This window comes from Ochotona curzoniae, unplaced genomic scaffold (assembly GCF_017591425.1).
Source record: "Ochotona curzoniae isolate NIBS_2020 unplaced genomic scaffold, NIBS_Ocur_1.0 contig_2688, whole genome shotgun sequence".
In the NCBI taxonomy this organism is placed as follows: Eukaryota; Metazoa; Chordata; class Mammalia; order Lagomorpha; family Ochotonidae; genus Ochotona; species Ochotona curzoniae.
In genome coordinates this window covers 1,555,145-1,573,209 of record NW_024465553.1, presented here as the reverse complement: position 1 = coordinate 1,573,209, position 18,065 = coordinate 1,555,145, and the positions used below count along the sequence as shown (strand labels likewise).

The following is an 18,065-nucleotide window of genomic DNA, read 5'->3' as shown; positions in this document are numbered from 1 at the left end:
CTGAGCCAACGGCAGCCCCTTCTCTGTCCTGGGGACCAGTTGACACTTCCAAATGTCACATGTGCCTGAGGTATCTGTGCTGTTTGAACAGTGAACCTGTGAGACGCACGTGGCCAGGGGCAGGGGCAGCCGCCAGCTCCATCTATTTCAGTCGTTTTCCTTATCCAAAGAGCGCAGCCTTGACCTGCTAGGCCCCGCCTGGCCCCTGGTGACCACTAAGCTGCTGTTCCTGTGGACCTGCCTGTCTGGACGGCTTTCTGCTTGGCATCTGTCGTGTACCCAGACCCTTCCCAGGCTCCTGCGTGCTTCAGCAGGCATGTGAACGCCATACCACCTTGTGGCTAAGTGACACTCTCATTGGGACAGACCCGTTTATTTCCCTAGCTCAGAGTCACGGGGCTCGATGTGTCCTGACTCTTTGCTCCCCTGCCGCCGGAGCGTGTTCTTGTGCTCCGGGGCCCTTGCGCTGCCTCCCGGGGGGGTGTCTCTAGGACCTCCACCCAGCTTTAGTTGGGCTGTCTTTCTCTTACTAGGTAATCAGAATTCTTTATTGCCCACACCAGACCCTTAACATACTTAATTTGCAAATTTTCTCCCTTTCTTTAGGCAATTTTTTTTTCACTTTCTTGATAATGATGTGTCTTGATAATGATGTGTCAATATTTTTAGACTTAAGTATAATGTATCTGTTTTATTCTTTAGTTACTTGTGTTTTCAGAATCATGGCTAAGAAAACATGGTCAAAACCGAGGTCCGAGAAAGTTCCTCTGCTTTCTTGTGCTTTGTGTGTGTCATGCAGTGGGCGTCTGACCTCACTGCTTCCACAGACTTCCTCTCTCCCAGAACTGGGGTGCAGAGTCCCTTCCCCACCGAGTGCCTGTCCCGCCGGCCAGCCTGCTCCTCCTGCGCCAGGGCCACACTGTTGGGCAGGATGCGGAGCTGAGCTTTGTCTGAGGCGATGAGTGGCTGGCATCGCACGAGCGTTTGTGCTTGGGGAGGAGAGGCCGGGCATGGGGATCACGCGGGGTGAGGTCAAGTTCAGCAGCGTCACACAGGCTGAGCTTTGGTGTCCTCAGCTGCAAAACAAGGGCACTGGGCCTGGTGCCAGTGTCCCCTGCGGCCCCTCAGCACAGGCGCTGGCGTGTCTGTGGCCTGTTAGAGGCCTGTGCTCCTCCAGGGTTCTGGTCCCCGGCATGGCTCACACGCCTGCAGCAGGGTGGACACCCAGTGCTGAGCAGGGTGTGCTGGTGGCTGTCTGTCCAGGAGGCTTGCACGCATCCTGCGCTTGGCGAGCCTCTGCTGTCCTCAGGCCTACAGCCCCCTTCTAGGGACTCTTCCTTTTATTTTCTTGATTTTTTAAAGATGTCATTTATTTGGTTTTTAAAGATTTATTTTATTTTTATTGGAAAGGCTGATATACAGAGAGGAGAGACAGAGAGGAAGATCTTCCATCCAATGATTCACTCCCCAGGCGGCCACAACAACTGGAGCTGAGCCAATCTGAAGCCAGGAGCTTCTTCCGGGTCTCCCACGCGGGTGTAGAGTCCCAAAGCTTTGGGCTGTCCTCGACTGCTTTCCCGGGCCACAGGCAGGGAGCTGGATGGGAAGCTGGATGGGAAGCGGGGCTGCCGGGATTAGAACTGGTGCCCATATGGGATCCTCACGTGCAAGGTGAGGAGATTAACCACTGCGCCACCGCGCCAGGCCCAGATTTTATTTATTTGAAAGGCAGACTTACAGGAGAGGCACAGAGGCAGACATGTTGGTTCCATGCTCTAATTACTCCCTGAATGGCTGCAGGAGTCCAGGTGAGTCAAGAGCCTGGAATCCCATGTACTTCTCCCAGGTGGGTGACAGGGAACCAAATTCTTAGGCTCAGGGACATTAACAGGGAGCTGGATCAGAAGGGTGGGTAGGATTTAAACTGGTACACATGGAGGTACCAATGTCAGCGGCATCAACTTAGCCCACAGTGCCAGCCCCTGGTGCCAGCCCAGTAGACTTGTCTTCACGCAGACAGGTGCACAGCCACCAACAGCTCATGTTAAGCTGCCAGAGAAGCGGCCGTCCCACTTTCCCATGTAGGTGGCAGGGACCCACATACCAGAGCCATCTCTGCTACCTCCCAGGTGACATGAGCAGGAAGCTGCAGCCAGGAGCAAGGCTGGAGACCTCAGTCCGGTACTCTGATGTGTTGTGGGTGCCTCCAGTGCTAAGTCGAACTAATTACCCACTCGCCATGCCCGTTGCAAGAAGTGTTATTGATGCTGCTGTGTTCCTGGTTAGCCCGGCCCATTTCCCATAACAGATGCACGCAGCCAGGACTTCCCTGATATGAGATCCAGGGGTTCCGTGACCTCCTTGAGAGGTGCCCCAGCTTCCTGAGGACTCCTCACTGCTTCCTGCTCACCCCCTTGTTCATACCTGTAGCTTCAGAAACTGCTCCGATGCTGTGGACGGCCAATTCCTGTCCTGCTCAGGCTGGGGTGTCCAGCACCTGCTGCGTTGGAGGTGCTGAAGGCATGCTGCCACAGGCAGGGAGAGAGCAGGCAGGGCAGGAGAGAAGCCCCATCCCCACTCAGTGTGGCACGTCCGACAAGCTGCGGGGAAATATAGTCCTGGGTTGGCCTTGCACACCTCGGGCCTGCTACGTTGGCGCCCCAGCTTGACAGGTACACACCCACACTTCTTCTGTTCCCATCTTGGTAACGTCTCCATCCCCTCTCTACCCTCCCCCTTATCTAACCTCCTCTTCTTACTCATCCCTATGCATGCACTGTCTGTGTCCCCCACCCAGTGTCCTCACATCTTTTCAGGCCCCTGGAGATCCACCCTCTGGGATCCACCCCGTCGTGGTCCACATTGTGTGGCTGCACGTGTCCAGCACATCAGCTCTGCCTCTGCTCTAAGGACACAGCACCTTGGCCTTCGTGGCCTGGGAGCAGCTCTGGGTTTCCCTGGCTTCCTCCCCGAGACACCCTCCCCAGCCTGCCATGCCCAGGAACTGCCGGCACTGTCGTCCCTGGCGGAGGGCTGTGAAATCACAGCCAGCCCAGGGCCTGGGGCGCACTGAGCAGGCCAGACCAGGAGCTGCCTGAGGAGCACCCCAAGTGTCCCTTAGTGAGTGCAGAGTTGGGGGGGTGCAGAGCAGTGCTGCCTGCCGGCGTGGGGCAGCCTGGAGCCTCTGCAGCCACAGCAGCTGGCCTAGCTGGTGTTTCGGGTTGTTCTGCTGTCTGTCTTCTCAGCTGGTGGAGAGCTTTGCTCAGCACCTGTGGGCGCCTGCACCGTGGTCCATGTCCTAGATACACACATGACTGGGCATCCTGCTAGGGTTGGAAGCGGCCACAGAGCTCTTCTGTCATCCTGCTGCCCAAGTGTTAACTGGAGTTGGCCTGAATGTGATACTAGGTTCAACATTAGGGAAATACGCAGAAGAAACAAAAGCTGTGAGCTGGGGCCACATGCACAGACCAAGTCAGCACTTAGAGCCTCCTTGGGACTGTGCTGGCTGCTGGAGTTTTTCTGAGGCCAGCTAGGGGAAGCTCAGCGAACAGGTTTGCGCACGGGGATCCCAGGGCTAAGTGAGTTACGAGGGGTTCTAAGGAAGAAAGCCCTAGGCCTTCCCGATGACATGGAGGGTGGAAGCTGCAGCCTGGGCACCAAGGAGACCTCAGTCTCTCTGCCTGGGCAGAATTCTATCCATCTTCCCATCCCCCCTCCCCATAGCCTCATCTCTGAGAACTCCCACTCGGTGCCCTGAAGCCCATTATTAAACACAGCAGCACTGAAGGGCAGCCTCTGGCTGGGGTCTGCTCCTCTGGTCCTGGCAATTGATGTTGCCACCACTGCTGGTGGCCAGCACTTCCAGGCAGTAGAGAATGCAAACCACTGTTGGGGTGGGCTCCACAGGCTCCCCTTCAGCCTGTATGGGTGGCAGAGGAAGGGACCTCCGTGGCACTGTTGTGTGGCCCTCCAATTGCCCTGCCTTCTACTGGAGTGTGTCTTGGGACTGTGCTGCAAGCTGGACATGCTGCAGGGCAGCCTGTGGCGTGATGGGCGTGGCAGCCTGCAGCGTGATGGGCTGCGGCGTGACAGCCTGTGGCGTGATGGGCTGCAGCGTGGCAGCCTGCGGCGTGGCAGCCTGCGGCATGGCAGCCTGCGGCGTGACTGCTGTGCTGTCCTGATTGTTGTGTTGCGGTTTGCAGAGAGGTAGGGTGCCGGCCTTGAGGAAGAACGTTGCACAGCGCTCCACTGCAGAGGCTGTGTGTGCAGGGAGGAAGGGCTGCACTGTGCTTCCTGTCGCCTCCTGCATGTCACCACAGACTCGGTGCCTGCAGGAGGGGCACCAGCTTGTTGCTGAGCTCTGGGCATCTGTGGTGCGAGATGGAGTGAAAGCATGGTGCGGGGCAGAGTCCTATGCCCTCTGGAGTCATAGGAGGCTCCCAGTGCTGTCTCCTAACTCCCAGTTCCCACCACCTGGTACCATCTCCCAGCACGTGGCACCTGGCACCAGCTCCCAGCACGTGGCACCAGCTCCTGGCACATAGCACGTGGTGCTGCCTCCCAGTACCCAATTCCTCTTCCCAGCTCCCGGCCTGGGCACCCTGTCATCCCATCTCTCTCTGACTCCTGGCCTGCCTCCCTCGTTCTATTGCCGTCTCTGGGCTGGCCCTCCCTCTCAGAAGGACCTGGCCCGTGCCATCGGTCCAGCCATCTTGATCCATCTCATTCTCTCCAGGGCCACTTACATGTGCAATCTCACTTGTCGAGCAAGGTCATGAATTTACGAGCTCCGGGGTCTGGATGTGACTGTCCTGGGGGTGGGGGCAGGGGGACATGTTATTACTCCGCCTGCCGTCATTCCATCACCCCGGATGGCAGTGATTGGGGGCCCGGAGAGCCAGCTGTGTCTGTGGAGCTCCCCTGCTGACACGTGCCTCTGTTTTTGTTCCCGAAGCCAATCTCCAGCAGGAAAAACAGCCTCGTGGGCATCCAGTCCACCTCCAAGATCAAGGTGCCGGTCCTGCAGCCCATCGTGAAAAAGGACAGGCGGCAGAACTCGTCGCGGTTCAGCGCCAGCAACAACCGGGAGCTGCAGAAGCTGCCGGCTCTCAAAGGTAACCGTGTTCGCCCGGTGCGAGCCCAGTGCGGCCCGCAGCAGAGGGCCAACGTTTTGCTCAGCTGCCCACTGCCTGCACCTTCGCTGGGCAGTCCCTATGGCATTGTTTTCTCTTCTGCATGGGTTTTGTTTTTTTAGGTGGAATACCATCAGTTTATTCACTCAACCAACATTCAAATGCCAGAGCTGCTTACGATAAAAGCCCAGTAACTGCTGTGTTGTAGGTATCACGCACTGTGAAGACAGACAGCTGGGATGTGTTCACATTCCTGGCGGTTAAGCTAGCTGGCTTCTCCTTACGATCCTTGTCTGTGAGCCTTGGGCTCGAGCACTCCAGAAAGGAGCTGCTACAGGTAGCATGGCAGCGGAGGAGTGAGGACCACCTGCAGCTGGGCTTGCAGGAGTAAGTGCTCCTGGCCCTCCATTTACCGCGCCCCCGTGGCGCCCGGTTAACGTGTCTGCCTTGGGGCCGGGGGGGAGTAGCACCAGGCCCTCATCGAGGAGGGTGGAAGAAACAGTCCTAGGCCCGAGGTGAGTCGTGGAAAGTGCACTCTCCCTGCACCAGGCTCAACGAGAAGGCGTGCGTGTTTCTGAGAGCTGAGTTCCAGAGCTCGCTCCTCCGTGGGACAGTGGGCTTATGGGTGACTTCCCTGCCCTCTGACGCTGGGGCCTGGCCTCAGTCCCCAGCTACGGAGCCAGCTTTCATTCTTCGGGGGCACCTTGCATTTTCATTTATTTCTCACGTCCCGTCCCACCCTACCCCGCCACATCTGTACCTGTCTGATGTTGTCAGTGCGTTGGTCAGGTTCCTACTGAGCAGCTGGGCCAAGACCTGCCAGTGACTCCTCCCAGCAGCACCCTTGGGGGGTGGGGGGTGGGACCCAGACTCCCAGCGGTTTGGACATCTGCCACCGAAGAAGCCATGCATAGCTGTCACTGAGCCGCCACACTCTGGCCTGTCACAGTGCCCGGTGCAGCCGGAGCTTGGCCTGAGAAGGAGCCCCTGCCCCGTGTGTGCCCAGCAGGCCTCAGTGGGCTGGCTGCTCGGGTGCTGCTGTGTACCTCCTGCCCCCATGCTCGTCTCCCTCGTAGAACAGAGGCAGTGTCCTGCCACAGGCGCTGCACGGCCATGCTGCCTCCACTCACCCTTCTGCCCCAGTGATGCTTGGCCGTTCCATGACGTCAGTGCTGTGTGCATGTGCCAACTCGGTGCTGTCTAGTTCAGGAAAAGCAGGGATCAGTGGACTGTGTTGATGCTACATGCTGACTTTAGGGGATTGACATTTCTGTGGCACACTTTGCCCGTTCGTGTTTTGGGTTTTAATTTCTGACCTCTCATGAGGTTATCTTGGCTTTTTGTAAATCTCTACTTTCCATTCATTTTATGCTAAAAGCTTTATGCTTTTTTGTCAATTTTGTAACTGGGTTACACTTTTTTCATTTCTACTTCTGATTGGCTCTGATTTTGCGAAAGGCTGTTTCTTGAATTCTGAGTATTTTCTTCTGTCATGGCCTTACCAAGTTCCATTACTATCGCTAGCAGGTTCTCTCTGCTGCTGTCCCCTGCGATCACATTGTGACGTCAAGCTGGCCGTGGAGCTGTAGCATTAGCTGGCGCTGCAGGTGACGGGGCACCAGCCGCACTAGCCGTTTCCTCCACTTGCAGTGGATGGCGTCAGTGTGCCCTCATGTGCTGTGGAGGTGGCTCTCATTTGTGGGCAGTGTTCTGGCCACGGGGTGGGGAGCCCGTCAGCGTGGCTGGTGTTCGTGTGTGCGTCCCCCGGTCGCTGCAGCATCAGCGTGTGGTTCTGCCTATATGCTGCTCCGGCACACTGTCATGGCAGGCCTGCTGTCTGTCCGTGGCACGCGTTTCAGGTTGGCAGTTTTCTTCAGAATTTTTGCTTCAGTATTGATGATAGAAAGCTGGTGAGGTGTTTTCTGCTTCATGTTGCTGTACCTTTTGGTTTGAGATTTGCTGATTTTTATTTGAAAGACAGACACAGAAAGAGTTAGAATTTCCATTGGCTGGTTTGCTCCCTAGACGATGGCAGTGGCCAGAGCTGTGCCAGGCTGAGGCCAGAGACAAGGAACTTTTGGGTCTCCTGTGCGGGTACAGGACCCAAACACTTGGGCCATCTTCCACTGCTTTCCCAGGTGCAATAGCAGGAGCTGGATGGGAGGCAGAGCAGCTGGGACCGGAACGAGCGCCCACAGGGGAAGCCTGTGCCACGGGTGGCAGGTCTGCCTGTTACACCATGGCGCTGCCCCCTACTTCTGCATCCCATCAGGCACTGCGGGTCTCTGTGCAGCTCTTACACTACCATCACGCGTGACGGGTTCTAGGATGTGCTGGTTTCAGAAGTGTGGTGATGTGGAGTAATACACGAGGTCCTTCCTGGCTGGGAGTGGCCTGGAGCCTTTCCCCGGCTGAGGAAAGCATCAGTCTCACAGCAGGTGGGTGGGTCCTGGCAGGCACCCCGAGTGCCCCTCAGTGTGTGGGAGCCTTTCCCGTCTTCTGAGGAGTTCCGTGATTCTTTTAAATACATTGGTTGAATTAAGAATCTTTAATTACCCTGTTTATTTTATCCTTTTCCTCATGTAATAAGTTGTTTTTAGTTTGCTAAATACTTAGAACTTAACTCCATGTATGGCTATGAATGACTCCAGCCCCCTTTCTAATAATCCTTAGATAGAACTTAACTCCATGTTCTCCTCTGTGAATCACTCCAGCCCCATTTTCTCCTTCTCTAGGTAATTTTTCCTGCACCTATTTCCTTATTTATTCTAAAAGCAGAGTTACAGAGAGAGGGAAAGAGAAGGACAGCATCTTCCATCTACTGGTTCACCCCCAAAATGTCCGAAACTTCCAGGGCTGGGACGGGCCCGAGCCACGAGCCGGGAGCTGCTCCAAGCACGCCAGGTCTCCCCCATGAATACCGAGGCCCAAGCTTTTGGGCCATTTTTTGGTTCCTTTCCCACACGCGTTACTAGGGAGCTAGATCTGATGGAGAGCGGCGCCATGTGGGCGGCTGCGGCTGCAGGCAAAGCACCAGGTCCTCTAGGTATGCTTGTTTGTTTGTTAAGATATACAGAGAGGAGAGAAAGATCTTCCATTAGCTGGTTCACTCCCTAAGTGCCTGCAATGTCCAGAGCTGAGCCAATCCGGAGCCAGGAGCTTCCACCTGGTCTCCTACATGGTTGCAGGGTCCCAAGGCTTTGGGGTGTCCTCATCTACTTTCTCAGGCCACAAGCAGGAGCTGGATGGGAAGCGGGGCCACCAGGATTAGAACTGGATGGGATCCTGGCACGTGTGAGATGAGGACTTTAGCCACTAAGCTACCACACAAGCCTGATTTGTGCATTTTTCAATTGGATTTCTTTGGTTTTGGTTTTGTTGATGTTGTTTGGATCTTGTCTATTCTTGGTGCTGATCCTTGCGTGGTGAACAGCTGGTAGTCGTTTTCTCCTGTATTCTAGGTTTTCTGTTTGCTCTATCGGTGGTTCCCTTTGCTGTGCAGAAACCTCTTAGTTTGTAAAATACCATTTATCTGTTGTTTCTTTTTTGGCTCTACTTTTGTGACTTTGTTGAAAAAAAATTTTTTTTAAAGATTTATTTATTTTCATTGGAAAGTCAGATATACAGAGAGGAGAGACAGTGAGAAAGATCTTCTGTCCAATGATTCACTCCCCAAGTGAGCGCAACGGCCAATGCTATGCCGATCCGAAGCCAGGATCCAGGAACTTCTTCCGGGTCTCACACGTGGGTGCAGGGTCCCAAGGATTTGGGCCGTCCTCGACTGCTTTCCCAGGCCACAGGCAGGGAGCTGGATGGGAAGCGGGGCTACTGGGATTAGAACCGGCGCCCATATAGGATTCCAGCGCATTCAAGGTGAGGACTTTAGCAGCTAGGCTGTTGCGCCAGGCCCATAAAATCAGCTATCAAGATGACTTTTGTCGTTTTGCTCAGGATTGCTTTGCCTCTTTAAGACCTTTCATGTAACCTCCATGAGCGCATCAGTGTGTGGCTAGGGCTGTGCTGCGTCTGTAGGTTGTCCGGCGTAACGTGAACATTTCAGCAGTATTGTCCCAGTCCGTAAACATGAGATGTCTTTCCATCTCTCTTTTTTTTTTTAAATATTTATTTTTGTTGGAAAGTCAGATATACAGAGAGGAGGAGAGACAGAGAGAAAGATCTTCCATCTGATGATTCATTCCCCAAGTGAGCACGAAGCCTGGTCCAAAGCCAGGAGCCAGGAACTTCCTCCAGGTCTCCCACACAGGTGTAGAGTCCCAAGGCTTTGTGCCGTCCTTGACTGCTTTCCCAGGCCACAAGCAGGGAGCTGGATGGGAAGTGGAGCTGCCAGCATTAGAACTGGCACCCACATGGATCCCAGTCATTGAAGGTGAGGACTTAGCCACTAGGCCGCACCACTGGACCCGTCTTTCCATTTCTTATGTGTCATTTTTAATTTCTCTAATCACTGTTTTGTAGTTTTCATCATAGAGGTGTTTTCTGTCCATGGTTCATTTCTTCCTCGAGGGTTGCATGTTGCTATTGCTATTATAATATAATGAGAGTGCTTTCTTCATTTCTTTCCCAGCAGGCTCGTTGCTGGTACACAGAAGGGCGGCTGGTTTGTGCTTAGTGAGTCTGTGTCCTGCAGTTCCGGTGTCTTGGTGTGAAGTCTTCAGGGTGTCCTATGTACCGCGTCATGCCAGCTGCTCTCAGCTCTGGCCTAGCTTCCTCCTTCTCTGCATCTCCTCCTGCCGCGCGGCCTTCCAGGGCTGAGCTGTCGTAGGAGAGCCCTGATGGGGACATCGTGGGTTGTCCATAGTCCACAGGAAGTACTCAGCTTGCTCCCCAGTTAGTGTGCTGTTGGCTGTGGGGTTTTCATGTTTGCCTTTTTGTTTTATACTGAAATACTTTCCTCTTTACCTGATTGGTTAAGGTTTTGTTTTGTGGAAGCTTTGAAGGGATGTTGAACGAGTTCTTGGTGGTGGTTTCTAGGTGTGTTCCCCATGGTGAGTGACGGCACAGCGTGTGGTGCCTGGGTGCTGCGGTGCTGGGCTCTGGTCACCTCCTTGTCCTACAGCTTTTCAAGTTTTGTTTCATGTAAGTGCAGCTCTTCTTGCTTGCTCCTGGTTTCTGCTTGTGTAGAATTTTTTTTCATTATTTCACTTTCAGTCTAGCTGTGTCCTTAGTATTCTAGGGGGTTTCTTATAGGCAGCATATGATTTGGTCTTTATTTTTTACCTGTTCACCAGTGTGTGTAAATATATATATACATACATATATTTAATAGACTTAATTATATACATATGATAATATATAATAATACATGCTGTTATATAGTATATAATATAATGATGTATTAATATATCATTCATGTATATCAAAGACATAAAGAGTGACATGGAGAGACTTCTGTCCACAAGTTCATCCCACAAATAGCTGTAATGGGTGAGTTTGGAGCAGGCCAAAGCCACGAGCTAGGATCTCCAGCCTGCTTTCCCTGCCAGAGGCCCTAATTCTTCACCCATCTTCCTCCTGTGGGCGCCCTCACAGGCGACACACCTGCTGCCTGGCGCTCTGTGCCCCACTCCTCCTGTGGGCGCCCAGTGCCCTCGTGGGGTCACGCCTGCTGCCTGGCGCTCTGGGCCCCGCTCCTCCTGTGGGCGCCTGGTGGCGTTTTGGGGATCTTCTAGCACGTGTCCCTCGTGTTGGAGATGCTCAGCATCTTGTCCTGTACCTGTGAGCCTTTTGGGTATCTTCTCTGATGGGATATGTGTACAAATCTTGTCTATTCTTAAGGTGACTTTTCTGATTTAATTATGATACCTGTGTGTCCTGAACATGAGTTCTTTATTTGATCATAAAGTATGACAAAAATAAATTGCTGTGCAGATGAAACACAAAATGCACCTATAGTTTTTTTTTAGTGTTGTCCTCACTAGACATAAAATTACACTTGTAAATTGCTACCAAAGTTTCTGTACACTTAATCCCAGTCTCTTCCTCATTGAAAACCTTTACATTATATTGAGATTTCATTAAATTGTTAAAATATGCAAGGGATGGTTGGCTTCTTGTATTTGCCTTCTCTCATCGGAAAGTGCTGTGCCACTTACATAGCCTTTAGGGAACATTCCAGGGTGTCCCTCGGTAGGCTCTGCCTGCTGCTTCCTGGCCAGCAGGTCGTCTGTTGGTGCTGCTCCTGCACGGTTGTCCATTGTCAGTGTAGACATTAATTTGGGTACCACACTTCCTCACTGAGTTATTCGTGATTCTTGTGGGTATGCCAGGTATCTAGTTAGATCATCTTCACGCAAGGATAATTTACCTCTGTGCTTTTTGTTTTGTTTTATTTAGATTTATTTATTTATTTGAAAGGCAGAGTTACAGAGACAAGAAGAGGGAGATTTTCTGTCTGTAGGTTCACTCCCCCAAATGACTGCAACTGGCTGTACCAGTCCAAAGCAAGGAGCCAGGAGCATCTTCTGGGTCCCCCATGCAGGTGCAGGAGCCCATGGCCTTGGGTCATCCTCAGCTGCTTTCCCAGGCCACAAGCAGGGAGTTGGATGAGAAGTGGAGCAACCGGGATGTAAACCAGCGCCCGTAAGGGATGCTGGCACTGCAGGCAAAGGCTTTGGGAGCCCCACCCTGGCGTCGGCCCCACTTCCCTGTTTCTGGTTCTGATGCCTCTTGTCTTTCTTGGGAGTTGGCCAGTAACGCCGTAAGATGCTGTATTGCAGTGTTGAGGGTGGGTGCTCCTGACGCTGATGGAAATGAGAGGCACAATTGGTAACAACTGGTGCTTTTCCCATTTTGTGAGCACTCCAGCTTTTCAACTCTTTTAAAAATTTATTTTTGTCTTCTTTATTTGAAAGGCAGAAAGAGAAAGTAAGAGGGTTGGTTCTCATCTGCTGTTTCACTCCCCAAATCCCTGCAACGTGCAGGTTAGGGAAGGCCGAAGCCAGGAGCCGGAAGCTCAGTGCAGGTCTCACAGGCAGATGCCAGGGACCCAGGGACTACCTGCTGCCCCCACAGTGCTCATCAGCAGGAGACTTTCTGGTGTAGGATCAAAGTGGCGTGTTAGTGCCATGCCACATGCCTGCTCCAGTTCTCCAGCTGTGAGCATAGCCATTTTGTAAACCTCTTGTTGTTCCCATCTCAAGCTGGATTCAAAGAAAAGCAGTAGAGACTCAGAAGATGAATTTGCAGAGCCGCTGGGATGTCCTGTGAAAACACTCCTGTGGTGGCCATGTTATCGTGGCCCACCCAGGCTGGCAGACCCCAACCCATCTTTCCATGTAGGGAAACTAAAGCTTTAGTCATTTCTTTGTGGAAAATAAATAAGTATTTTAACAGTGAGGTTAATGTAGTCTTTAGAGCTACTAACTGAAAGATTTTTCTGAATTAATCCCTTCATTTGGCATTTTTTAGTCTGGAAGTGTAAAGAAGAGGCCAGTTCTCTATAAAGTTATTCATGGGAAGAGTGAATTAATCATGTGATTGTTTCTTGAGACTGTTCCCTATTTCAAAGAGTCTGGGAAAGTGAAGGCTGCAAAGCAGAACAGCATGGCCCGGGAATCCACTCCCCAGAGCCGGCCGTGACTCCCCAGGCCTGACACCAGCAGGGCCCCAGTGTCCACTCCCCAGCCCTGGCCCTGATGCCCAGCGGCGCCCTGGTGTTCACTCCCCAGCCCTGACACCCAGCAGGGCCCCAGTGTCCACTCCCCAGCCCTGGCCCTGACACCCAGCAATGCCCCAGTGTCCACTCCCCAGCCCTGGCCCTGACGCCCAGCGGCGTCCTGGTGTTCACCCCCGGCTCCATCCCTGATGCCAGGTGGGCCCCAGCATCCACTCCTTGGCCCTGAGAACTGCCCAGCAGTCAGTCTTTTCTGAAAGCTGTGGTTCTGTGATTGTTCAATTAGCTTTTTGGAGGCAGTTAAATATTGTCTATCTCTTGGCCTCCTTGTTTCTGAATATAGCACTCCCCTGCCTTCCAGAGCAGTTTGTTTTCTGATACACTGAAGGTTTTGCCACAAAAGTGGGTGTTGTTACTGCTTTAAGATGATGTGTGCATTTATTTACAGGAGTGTTGGCTCTTGTCTGTTAGTTGAAGGATAATAAAATGGCCTCTGGGAGAGCCTCCTCGCAGACAGCTCACATGGGGCCAGAAGCTCCTGCCTCCAGCCTGTCTTTCTCTCTCCTGTCCCCTACACATGAGAGGCCACAGCCCAGGTGTTTGGACAAGTGCTGTCAGTTCACAGCCAGTTCTCACTGACCACCTGAGCTGCTCAGGGCGTGGCAGGAGGCTCATGTAGCTGTCCTGGGAAGCTCCTCCCTGCCAAGCCCACGGCTTGCATGGCTGCCCACACTCAGCGTGGACCACCTTGTAGGGGATTGAGAGCCAACTGTGCTGACACCTGTGCCTGGGCCAGAGCAGGGGGTCCTTGTCTCTGTTGCCTTGAGCATGCAGATACCCTCGCTGAGTCACTTGGGGCCACACCTGACGGCTGGGTTTCCAGCGCCAGCTGTATCTTCCCATTCACCATTCTACCCAGGCCTTCACCAGCTCACCCCTGCTTTTCTCAGCACTTGGCATCCTCTGTGTGTGTGTGTGTGTGTGTGTGTGTGTGAGAGAGAGAGAGAGAGAGAGAGAGAGACAGGGACCAAGATACACACAGAGTCCATGAATGTTCTTCCCATCAGTGGTTCCAGCAGGAGCCCCGCTCTCGCTTCCTGGGACAGCCCTGGGCCTGTGGCTTACACTGCCTGCAGACTCCCCCACGGCCCTGGTGCCAGCCTGCCTGCAGACTCCCCCACGGCCCTGGTGCCAGCCTGCCTGCAGACTCCCCCATGGCCCTGGTGCCAGCCTGCCTTTTCCCTGTTTTTACTTGTGGTAGGAGATACACAACGAATCTGTTATTACATTTTCACGTGTCTGCCATGGCATCCAGTTCATTCCGAATGCTGTGAGCCAGTCGGCACTGTCTGCCCAAGGTGCGATCTTCCCCAGCTCGCAGGAGGCAGGACTGCTGAGCCCACGTCTCCTGTCCCGATGTTCCGTGATCTGCCTGTGGCTCTGAATCCAGCTGCTCCGGGTCCCCGTGCGGGCAGAGTCCTGTGGTGGTTCTTGGGGTCCGCTCCTTTCTCTGCTCGTGGGCCTGAACCACACTGCTTTCTGGGGTGGATGGCACTTCACTGTCCCTCTGTCCACATGCACATGGTCTGCAGAGACTCGGCATCGTCACCGCCTCTCCACACGTTCGCTGCCGTCTGCCTGCCACCGTGGGCGAGGGCTGCTTGCGTTCCTGCATCTGCCAAGGATCCAGGAGACACGCCAGCGTGTGGCTGCAGTGGTAAAAGGCCCCACCCCTCTGCCGCTGCTCATGCTCCCTTCTCACAGGAAACTGTGATGTCACCAGACCAGGCCCAGGCTCCCTGCTGCCCTCAGCCCAGCTCACCTGGAGTTTCTGCTTGGAAAACATGGTTTATTGTGCATTCAGCCTGCAGCAGGGTTGTTGAGGGTGTTGGCAGGAGAGTGCTGGCTGTACTCTGTGCGGTGTTTTGTGGTCACAGATCAAGGGCCGCAGCACCTGCTGTGGCTTGACTTTTCGTGGTGGTACACCCAGCACCAGCTTGCGACCCCAAACTTGGGCTCCACTCGCTCAGGCTGAGCTTCCTGTTGGATCACTCGCAGGGCCCCCTCAGGCAGCCAGGCAGTGAGGGCCTGTCCATTTGTCCTTGCTGCTGGCAAGCACGAGTACCCTGGCAGCCTTTGGGCATAGCTGAGTGTTAGGTATCTTTGATCTAAGGGAAAAGTCTATTTTAAACTGTTAAGTGCAGCCAGATTTTTTAGGTTGGATCTTACCCAACAAAACTCACGTCACCAGGCTCCTGTATTTTCTAGGTCCACATAATGTCCTGGTGGCCCCAGTGCTGCTGCCAACCGCTCCCGACTGTCACTGCAGGGCAGCACCTCCCACTCCCCCACGTGCTGCTGGAGGGAAGAAAAGAACCAAATGCTTGACTGGATTTAGACATGCAAATCGGACAGTTTTATTAAGAAATATGAGCTAGAAATAATATCAGTGGGATGTATTTGCAGGCAATTGAGGTTTTTTGTTTGTTTCAAACTTTTAGCTATTTGGGGAGGGAGAGAGATGAAATCCGTTTCTACTTCACTCTCCAGATACCTGCCAAAGCAAGGGGACCAAAGCCAGGATCCTGACCCAGGTCTCCTACCCGTGTGGACGGCAGGGACCCAGCCATCCACACCTATCATTACCGCCTCCCCAGGGTCCTCATCGGTAGGAAGCTGGAGTCAGGAGCCTGGTTGAACCAAAATATGACAAATCATAACTGGTTCATTGCTTCTAGGACAGAACCTGCCCTTGCTTTTTGTTTTTTAATTTTTAACTTTGTTTTTAATATTGTTTCCATAGCTGAGAGGGATGCATACCCATCTGGGCTTCTGACCCGGCAGGGAGGGTCAAGGTATGGAGGAAGGCGGGGGACACATGTTTCAAGTTTTTCTCCTCTTATGTCTGCAGGGAAGTGGGGCGCACCATGCTTTTAAAGTACCTGAGCACCGAGGGATGGGAGATAGGCCTTTGATAACACCTTAGAGACTTCAGTGTGGGGAAGAGTGGTTTTTTTTTTTTTTAAGTTTTATTTATTTTTTGGAAAGTCAGATATACAGAGAGGAGGAGAGACAGAGAGGAAGATCTTCCATCCGATGATTTACTCCCCAAGTGAGCGCAACGGCCAATGCTATGCCGATCCGAAGCCAGGATCCAGGAACTTCTTCCGGGTCTCACACACGGGTGCAGGGTCCCAAGGCTCTGGGCTGTCCTCAACTGCTTTCCCAGGTCACAAGCAGGGAGCTGGTTGGAAGCGGGGCTGCCAGGATTAGAACCAGCGCCCATATGGGATGCCGGCACATTCAAGGCGAGGACTTTAGCCACTAGGCCACACCACCGGGCCCAAGAGTGATTTTGATAGCTCTGAGACATTGTCAGCTTCATAGCACCAAGATTGAAAAAAATCTTTCCAAGGTTTTTTAGGTGACAAAGTCTATCTTAGTGCATCCACAGACCCGGGAACATGCTGCAAAGTTTTGCTGGGAGAACTGTACAACCTATTTTGTTTTCCATCCTCTGATGAGGCATTTGGCATGGTCCAGATGAGATGGCTGTCATGTCCCCCATTGCATCTGGACATGCTGTCTACTGCACAGGCATCAGCAACTGAAGAGGCCCTGTCCCAGCACATGCACACCACAATAGACCGCATATATTGTGAGTTTCCCTGTGGGTTTCAGTCCAGTGATCTAGTTGGGGTATACCCCAAGAAACCGGAGTTAAATTTTAGTGTACACATACCAGTGGATGCAGCTGCCTGGTCAGTTCCACCCTCAGCCCCATCTCATATGAACTGATGGGTGCTGCAGCCATGCCCAGCCCACCACAGGCCCAGGTTTCACGGGGGCGGTGGCCTAGTTGGGGCACCAGCCCTGGTTTTTGTGTGTGCCAGCATGTGCTGTGACGCAACCTAGCCCCATACGGCTCTTCCATCTGGGCCTCATACTCTCTCATGGGTGCTACAGCTTAGCCTCAGCTCAGTCCACCCCCAGAAGCAGCCCACATGCATGCCAACAGGTGCTGCTGCCTTGGCCAGCTTGACTGGCCCACATGTATGCCCATCACCAGGCCCATCCTGTCTGGCCTACTCCCATCCTGGCTTTTGTTTTCACCAGTGGGAGCTGTGGCATAGCAGGGACGTTCCCCAAGTTTCCCTACCAAGCCTATTCCTAGCCCTGGATCTTGCATGTGCTGGCTGGTGCCATGATTCTGCTTGGCATAGTCTGCTCTCAGACCCAGCCTTTTAATGTGCTGGCAGGTTCTGGCCCAGCCCAGCCTCCTCTTAGCCCCAATTCCTGCAAATGTGAGTTCTGTGGTCCAGCCTAGCTTAATTAACCCATCACAACCCCCAGCTCTTACACAAACCGCAGGCTGCAGTCCCCACAAAGGTGACCCCACAAGTCCCCTGCAGAATCTGCTCCCAGATCTGGTTCTCTTTGTGACGGGTGCTGTGGTCCAACCCGCCATGGCCTGCCCCCTGCTCCAGCATTTGCAGGCAGATACTGTGGCCTAGCCTAGCCAGGCATGCCCCCCCAGTCCTGCCAGGAATGCCCCCAGCTTTTGTGTGTGCCAGTGCTGGGCAGCAAGCCCAGCCCAGACCTCCCACATAGGCAGGTGCCTTGGCCTGACCCAGACATGCCCTGCTGTTTCCTCCCTCTAAACCACTTACCTACATGCAAGTGGCAGGCTCCCTCACTGACCTGGGAGAGCAATGTCCTGGTCCATGTAAGACCCCAGGAGTCATTCCTCCCCTGTCAAACATGCCCTCAGCTACTTGCACTTCAGTATGTTCCCAGACCCCTTGCCAGGCAGGATGCTGCTCCTCACCTTCCCCACTCGATGAGAGAGAGAGAATCGGCATATGTGCGGACTTACTGGTGTAGTTAACACAGAATGGTTAACTAGGCACAGAACACCTGCCAGCTGTTGGCTGCTTTTCTCCAGCAGTGCAGCACTTGCCTACAGCTGGGGCTGCCCTTTCTTTTTAAATAAAGAATAAAACTGATGCAGAAACCAGAGAATAAAGAACAGTTTTCTTCATATGTATAATTTTTGACAATATTTACATAATTAGGGTAAAAAGGTTCAAGGGCTGTAGGAAAGTGGGTAAGACTATTATTTCCATATTGTTTTCTTTATGTATCTTAGGTAAAGGGGGATATTGAGGGAGAAGCCCCACCCAGTTTCCCACCTTCCCCAGGTCCTGGATGTGGGGCATGCTCTGAGATTCTTGCTCAGGTGGTTTTGATAGAAGAACAGTTTTCAAATCTTAACTTTTACATACCACAAAGGAGCC

At 53.2% G+C, this 18,065-nt stretch overlaps 1 protein-coding gene across 4 annotated transcripts in view; it reads left to right on the top strand.

Annotated features, from left to right (window-relative positions):
* The window catches only part of PPP2R5C (protein phosphatase 2 regulatory subunit B'gamma), a 109,036-nt gene that overhangs the window by 8,705 nt on the left and 82,266 nt on the right, over nucleotides 1-18,065 (top strand). For all 4 annotated transcript variants that reach the window (XM_040975049.1, XM_040975050.1, XM_040975046.1 and 1 more), the window contains exon 3: nucleotides 4,958-5,117. In XM_040975049.1, coding sequence (XP_040830983.1) covers nucleotides 4,958-5,117 — 160 coding nt within the window. The remainder of the gene's footprint in view (nucleotides 1-4,957; nucleotides 5,118-18,065) is intronic.